General features: G+C 35.3%; 1 protein-coding gene across 6 annotated transcripts in view; it reads right to left on the bottom strand.

Annotated features, from left to right (window-relative positions):
• Positions 1-3,220: 3,220 nt before the first annotated feature.
• HDX (highly divergent homeobox) overlaps positions 3,221-8,274 on the bottom strand; it is a 213,597-nt gene continuing 208,543 nt past the window's right edge. For all 6 annotated transcript variants that reach the window (XM_051827389.2, XM_051827390.2, XM_051827388.2 and 3 more), the window contains one exon: positions 3,221-7,274. In XM_051827389.2, coding sequence (XP_051683349.1) covers positions 7,149-7,274 — 126 coding nt within the window. In that variant the 3' untranslated portion in view covers positions 3,221-7,148. The remainder of the gene's footprint in view (positions 7,275-8,274) is intronic.

The following is an 8,274-nucleotide window of genomic DNA, read 5'->3' as shown; positions in this document are numbered from 1 at the left end:
TTAAGACTTCCAGAGGGTCTATATTTATCCTTCAGTAGTTTTAATCACCTACCTCCCCACCTATCTTTCTCTCACTGCCCTGCTTTTGACCCAATGTTGTAAATAATGCCTCTGGTTAAGTGAATGTCAGTATGGTATGAATGCCTCACAGGCTGCCTTATTTTTGTCAGGGTTAATCATATTCTATTCCAAATTATCCCTCAATAAATTATTACTAATAAATTTCCAATAGAAGCATGGAGGGGTGAAAATGGAGAGAGGACCTTGTCAGCATCCATTATTTTATTCATTGAAGCAACATGTAAGGTTGTATTCATTCCACTCATGTCTACCCCCTCATCTTCTGAGACTAGTAAGAGATTGCAAGATAAGGTTAGTAATATACAGGTACATGGTGACCCTGTAGTACAGGAATTTTTTTTTACCTTGTGTACATTTACTAATCTGAGTGGAGTTCCAGTCTGTGCTTTGGGTCTTGGAGCTGTGAGTTACCCGATTTAAGCTAAGAAGCATTATTGACACTGAAATGATCTCTTGACGGCCTGAGAGAATTAATAAGCCTCCTCAAAGTCCTAACTTTCAACTAGAGAATAACCTGGGTACTGGGAAAGATCAGACTTTTATATGGTCTAGGTCACAAGGGAGACATTCAATTATAATAGTCTTGGTATACATTTTTGCGTGTATCCATTGTTATTTCAGAGCAAAATTATCCAAATTTTCCAACTAACTGAATGAAACATAACACCTATAAAAGGAAACTGCTTTACTCCTTGGAAAAAATTGGACTTGCATTCCAATTTAATTAAAAAATTATGACTCCAAGTACATACTGTTGTACTCATTATGAAACCTTTCATAGATAAAAATAATTGTTTTTTTAAGTTTAATATGACTTACTAATGTGATAAAAACACTATTAAGAAGTGTCTTGTAAGCTGTAGCCAAAGTATAGCAACTTTATTATTGTGAAGAAAATTAAGCATCAACTGTTTTAAATCTAGCTTAAGAATTATAGATTTGGGGTTGGTGTTGTGGCGTACTGGGTTAAGCCACCACTGGCAATGGAAGCAAGTCCTGTCTGCTCCAATTCCAATCCAGCTCCCTGCTAACAGTCTGGGAAAGCAGTGGAAGATGGTCCAAATGCTTGGGCCCTGGAACCTACGTGGGAGACCCGGAATAAGCTCCTGGCTCCTGGTTTGGTATCAGCCCAGCTCTGGCCGTTGCGGCCAATTGGGGAGTGAACCAATGGATGGAAGACCTTCCTCTCTGTCTCTCCCTCCCTTTGTAACTCTACCACTCAAATAAATAAATAAAATCTTTAAAAAAAAACCCTCTTTCTGTGTCTCTCTTTCTTTTTGTCTGTAACTCTGACATTCAGATAAATAAATAAGAACTACACTATAGATTTTATAGAAAGTACCCATTTGATGATTCTCTAGAATAAGTATTTTTGTCAATGCAAATTTTGCCTTTTCTGTTTGTATACATTTAAAATGTAGTTTTCCCCTTTAGGTTCAAATATAATTAAGAAGGAAATACCTTGGTGACAAGCAATGCAGTGGGAAAATATTCTCAGTGTATCACTAAGAGAAATAGAATGTCATATAACTGCATATTCATTATAATTTCAGTTTTGCTTTATGTATATAATATGCAGAAGAAATGGCTAGATTAAAATATTGTAAATGGTTCAGAAAGATATACAAGGGGCCAGTGCTGTGGTGTAGTGGGTAAGGCCATCACTTGCAGTGCAGACATCCCATACGGCTGCTGGTTTGAGTCCCAGCTGCTCCACCTCCAATCCAGCTCTCTGCTATGGCCGAAGAAAGCAGCAGAAGATGGCTCAAGTGCTTAGGCCCCTACACCTGTGAGAGACCCGGAAGAAGCTCCTGGCTCCTGGCTTTAGATTGACCCAGCTATGGCCATTGAGACCATCTGAGGAGTGAACCAGTGGTGGATGGAAGATCTCTCTCTCTCTCTTTCTCTCTCTCTCTCTCTCTTCCTTTCAAATAAAATAAATAAATCTTTAAAAAATATCAATATGCTTTGTATTTCTCTATAAAGAAAACTTGAAGATAGGATTTGGGATACTTTCACAATAAAGAAATGTTATTTTTTTGTTTTGTTTTTATCCCTTCAGACTGTCATTTTTAATTAAAATATTCATTGTTGGTTAGAAGATAGACAAACATGCATATACACATTCTGGATGGGAATAGATGATAACTTTCTATAGGACTATTTGTCAGCCGGTAGCAAAAGTCTTAGATTATTTAATAAATGTTAAATGCTTGAAAACATAGATATATTAACTCTGATTGGGCATTAGATAATGTATACATGTACTGAGACATCACATTATACTCCATAAATATGTATGATTTTTTCTGTTAAAAATAATCTATATATAAACAAAAATGTAAAAACTCCTTTAATATCAAGAGATGGAAAATATCACTCAGCTTTATGATCCATTGACTTGTCTTTTAAATAGACATGTAATGATTCCCATACATCTTTATAAAATCAAAGAGTTTCATCATCTTTAACGCTTTTGCAGATCTGAAAAAGGCTTGAGCCATTTAAGTGCATGTTTGTATGTGATTTTCTCCTTGCAGGATTCTTGAAAATTTATCAACTGGGAAGGAAAATTGCTGATGTGCTATTTGAAACTCACCCGTTGCCCTTCCCTTTTCTTCCACACTAGTTAGGTAACATGAAGAGTTTTAATTGACATAAGACTTTGACAAAGAAGGCATGAACATATTTCACCCAAATTAAAAGCATGCTCAACTGATGTCAAAGAGAGTGAAGTAAAGTTAGATGAACATTGCCATGTAAAAAAAATGCTGCAAAAATACCATTCTTGGTTTATACTGTGGCAATTTAGTAGCTAGTTCTCCCATTTAAATATGCTACTTGGGAGAAGCTTGCTGCTATTAGAGAATATTCACTTTATTCCATTTGTGTTGGAGTAGTTCTTTGTTAAGTAAAATCAATTAAGGATAATAAACACAGCAGCTTGGAAGTCAACCAAATCTTCACTTGATAACTTGATGTTTTCCTGTCTTTGACCCCTAACACATTATTATTCTCTGCAATTTTCTTTTTATCAGAACCTTATTTGAGGGAAGAAATAATTCACTTTAAAAGGGGAAGATGCTTACAACACAAAGTCTTGGAAAAATAAACATTAAAAGAAAGAAATAGATGTCAATTAGTTGGAAATCATTTATTGCCTCTATAAAAGTTTAAATAAAAATCCTACAAAAATTCACATTACAGTCTGATGTGGTTTTAAGGTGATAGTATGTTTCAGAGGTAGTACCGTAAAATGAGATGCAGGATTGCTAAAAGGAATTACTTAACAAGTTAATGCAAAATAAAATTTCAATGTGGGGCAATATATACTCAGTATACACTCTACTGGAACAATTATAATTATTTTTGCATGAAAAATATCGCTTTATTCTCTTTTCCCCCTTAGTAAATTTGCTTTTAATAAAGGTTTGTTTTGCGCAATGATATGTTGACAGCAGGCTCACAAGTTAGTAGGCTCCTCCATTATAGCATCACAGAGCGTAGCTTGGTGAAAAGCATGATACAGTGCTGTCTGCCAAGGATAACACCAATTTCAAAGAGAAGTCTATCCACTCGTCCATGATTTACTGAAAAGTAAATTTACTGGATAGGATAGTACTGATAGTGCTCTTAAGAGGCTAACCTATCAAAACTTTGCGTTTTATTAACTGAATGGATTTTAATATATTTTCAAAATAGACAACTTTCCTAGTATAACATGACTGTGATGCGGAGGAAGAGTTGGAATTAAAGTTCTCAGAATTTCTCTGAAAAATGATTAATAATTAGTAGGCTGAGATGAGGAAATCATCCCTTGAAACTGGGCTGAATCTCAGCCCCACTTCAAAAGGCAACAAAGTCAATTTTTTGATCCCAGAATTCTTTTATGTCTAACACCTATATTTTCTACTACAAACGTACAGATTGCTGATTATGAAAGTGCCTTAAAATAGATGCTGCTGTCTTTGGAGCTGTGGCCTCTTGGACATCTTTTGTGGTCTGGGTTGTATACAGAGCACAGGATGTGATTGGGTCACAGTCTTTCCTTCTTCAACAGTAATAAACATTTCTATCACACGATAGCAATGGCAGTACAAAAGACCTGATGTTGATAACTGACCTTACAACAAAACATCTCCAGGTTCCACAAAGAGACCAATTTTCTTTTACCATTTTTCTTATGTGCTCGCTTTCTTGTGGCTAATTTTAGCTGGGCTGAAACCAGAAAGGTACCTTCCATTTTGTTTTTTAATAGACATTTTGGAAGGTAAGTGCTCTGAAACATACATTCCCCACTTAGAAACTGGTTGGCTATCCTAAGCTTAAAGTAAACAACAAAATGTAGTTAATTAAAATGAAAAGTCTTTTTCACCTTGACTTCTGTCTCTCTGAGAAATGCTTCAGACACTATGGTGTGTTCTAATCCTGTCAAAGCCCTAAAGAAAGAAAACACTAGTTGATTTTTACCCTGAGCCTTGAAAATGTTCACTAGCACAAGTCACAAGCTGGTATTTTTTTCTGCTCTAAAATGTCTCAAAACCAACTCCAATCTATATATGTGAAAAATACCTCTACTGCATAATAGTTTTTTAATACTTGACTTTGATATTGTCTTTAAAATCTATGGTGCATATTTTCAATGTTCCAATTGTGATTTTACTTTCTGGCCCCAGCTATTTTCTTTGGTTCCTGCTACAAAACAGCCACATTTTATTTTAGAAGTTTTTAATTACAATGATAGCAAAAGAAATAATCCTGGTGCTGAAACAAAAATGCTAAGATAAAAGGGGTCCTAAGTGTACTGTTGTGACTATACAGCTTCTATTTTAATGGAACTTTAAACAGGGAAAAGGAAATCATCTATACTTCCTCTGAAAATTGTAGACTAGGATTTTTTTCTAGGAATCACACCCAGCGGAATACTTAAACCTATCAAAATTTCTACTTCAATAATTGTTTAAAATGTCTTTGAAAAAGATAGCAAGAAATAATTCTTTTTGAAGTGGTCAGTGTCCAGCACAGTGCCTTCCTTATAGTAGGAGCTCGACAAATATTTTTGATGTTGTGACCAATTGCTGAAGTGTGGCAAACACAATCCATAGTGTTGAGACATATAGGAGAGAACTATCAGCATTTACTTTGTGATGAGAACTCACTAAGGGTTGCAGGGCTTAAATTGAAGCAGAAGAAATTCAAGTTGAAAAATAAACTAATGACTAGAAGGGAGACCCCTGTGAGAGTTGAAGGCCTGGGGTTTGTTCAAGCTTTTAAGAAATGGTTTCTACATTTGCTGTATATAGTCCGGACTCCTTATCTTGCAGAGGAACTGGTGTGACTGATAAATGTAATCCTGATATCTAGGGTTCTGTTAATCAGCGCTCTATTTGAATGGAATTTGACTTGTCAGCAAGGAGTACTAAACATTGTTTGCAAAGAACCATATGGCTCTCAGCTGAAAGAGAGCACACCTGGCCACTTGACCACTGAACTATTTCAGCTAACAAAGGAGCCATAACAGTAGCATGAGAGCAATATCAAATTAGCAAGTAGGAAGGACCATCGACAAACCTTACCTATGCGTGTGTGTGTGTGTGTGTGTATACAGGGGAATATTTCAAAGGTCAATAAATTCATGACTTTTTTTGCATTCATAAGTTGATATCAGTGAATTCCAAGATAAAAATTGGCTTACTCTAATTGAATTTTTTAAAAAAAATCTGAAATAGAAATTTGATGGCCAAAACAGCTTTCTAGCTACTTCATTAATCTTTTAGGTATTGATAGTTAAATTAACCATGCAACACAATTCCACACTGCCAAGTTACAAATATATGACACTGTGAGCTTAGGGAAAAACTGGCATTTTCCCATGAATGGGTCTTGGTGATACCATCTGGTACCCCGGAAGGGAAGATCTGCAAAAAACTGTCTACAGTGTGTTGCCATCTGGTACCTACTAATAGAACGACTGGGTAGCATGCCAATTTTAGGTGTGTATTCAGAGAATAGTTTCCAGGAAATCCAGAGGACTGTGATTTACAACCAAAGTGGTGTAACTCTTTTTGGATATTATCCTTGGCTGATGGCTCTGTACAGGCCTCACATGGAAATGAGGTAAATTTTGTGGCAAAGCTGAGTGGCTAGATTAAAACAAATCTTACCTTGACTTCCTGTTTCATAAAACGTAAGAATGGAAAAAATATTATGAACATAGTGATAAACTTGACAAATCTGTGAAAGATTTAATCTAACTCAGTTATATAAATTTACTAGTAGAATGTGAATTATCAATATTTGTCATTTGCAGCAACAAAGAATTCCCATTGAGACTAATCTTTTACAACATTTTGTTTCTGTACACTTAATAATTCATTTGATTTATGTTGGTGATTTAACTTTCCAAAGTACTTCCCCCCTCCCCACAAATATTTGGGTTAGATAATAGAGGAATACTAACAATTTACAATGACATACTAGTAATCACTTCAATTGTAAATCATTAACTTAAGTCAAATCCTCGAGGGGTTAAAAAGAAATCCCAGGACTCATCCATGGGAAATAAATTTTTAAAATTTGTTTTTGATTTTCAGTCCACTTTCCTGAGTAAAAGTGTTATATGAATGATAGGAAAAAGAGAGAGGAAGAAAGATGTAATGGCTACAAATTAAGACTAATACAGCTCTTACAACTTGATAAGTAATGCTGAAATGCATTCATTTTTGTGTCTCTGGTTAAATCTATTACTAAAACTTAAGAATTTTTTCTACAACCAAACAGAAACCTTTTAGAAATTAGATGTAATGCATTTCAGTGGAACTGTCCAAAATTAAAAATTAATTTTTCTAGTATTCCACCAGTTTGGAAAAAACTCAAACAACGCTTTTTAAATTTCACATGCATTTTTTTCATGGTAGCCATTATATCTTGTCCATCCGTCACAGAATATGTCTGTTTCAACAATGTATTTTTCCAACTGAAGAATATCAGGACAACAGAATGCAGTTATCTTGAAATGCACACCTGTTAGACAGCCCAAAGGCTGCATCACATATCCCCCCCTCAAATCACAAACTGTCTGAGGCGTTTTTCTCTGATAAAGAAGACACACTGAATGAGGTATCATCAGGCTCCGGTGAGGCATGATTGAAATCCATCTCTTCTAATTCAGGAGGTAAATCTGACAGCAGTGCCTGAATCAGAAAAATCATTTATTTTTGGATTAGTATGTGGATATACTTTTTCCCCCTAATTTTATGTTCATAGTGGTAGTCCTCTCATGTTGATATATTCTTAAGGATTTAAATAAAGAATAATTTCTCTTTCAGGTTCTTATACAAGGACTTACCTAAAAGAAAAATTCTTCATACCCCACTAAGGAAGTAACACAATACTAGATGTTGACAGTGTGAATTATGCAGAGTGGAACCCTGCACAAAGGAGAAATCAGGAGGGAAATGAGCAACTATTCTGAACCAAATGGTTTGAAGTGTTTGAGGTAAGTGATTTTTATACTGGTTTTGAATGTTCACTGATCACTGCTAAAGGGCTTTAAAATTGTGTTCACTATTAAAATATTCATGCCCAGTTATGCTATCTGTTAAAGAAATCCACATTTCACAAAAACCCATATTGTTTTTCTGCGAGAGAATAAACTTTCTTAGGAAAGAAGTTCAACTTACTCGACTTCAAACTGAACTTGACAACTTGAACAAAACATCATTTTTTTCTTTCTTTAGGCTATGTCCATATTTACAGATGGCCAAGCACCGACCAGGGCACAGCTGAATCAGTGAATTTAGCTGCTTGTAATGATGTATCTGGAAGGCTGCTCATTTCTCTGCTGGAGTAATTAGGATAAGCCAAGAACCATGAACTAAGCTTTGCTATGGTCTAATTGTTTCATCTGGAGGTGCAGAACATGCATCCATATCAGAGAAATAAATGATTAATCAAGTTTTATGTGGCTGACAGTGCTGATGCCTATTTGACCATAAGAAATTATAAACTAAATGATGGATTTTCGGCTCCTGATGCTAAAGATAATGTAGCATATCTGGAATTTTTAGACATCATCACTTGTTTTGGGTGCAGTGGTAAACAAAGACCAAGGGAACAGGGACAAATGAAAGCTTGTCACTACCCAATTAAGGAACAGAAAGACAGGACATGTTGGAGCACATATGAAATCTA

The sequence above is a fragment of the Oryctolagus cuniculus genome, chromosome X (genome assembly GCF_964237555.1).
Source record: "Oryctolagus cuniculus chromosome X, mOryCun1.1, whole genome shotgun sequence".
Taxonomy (NCBI): domain Eukaryota; kingdom Metazoa; phylum Chordata; class Mammalia; order Lagomorpha; family Leporidae; genus Oryctolagus; species Oryctolagus cuniculus.
The sequence above is the reverse complement of the archived record's forward strand: the minus strand, read 5'-3'. Positions and strand labels throughout refer to the sequence as shown.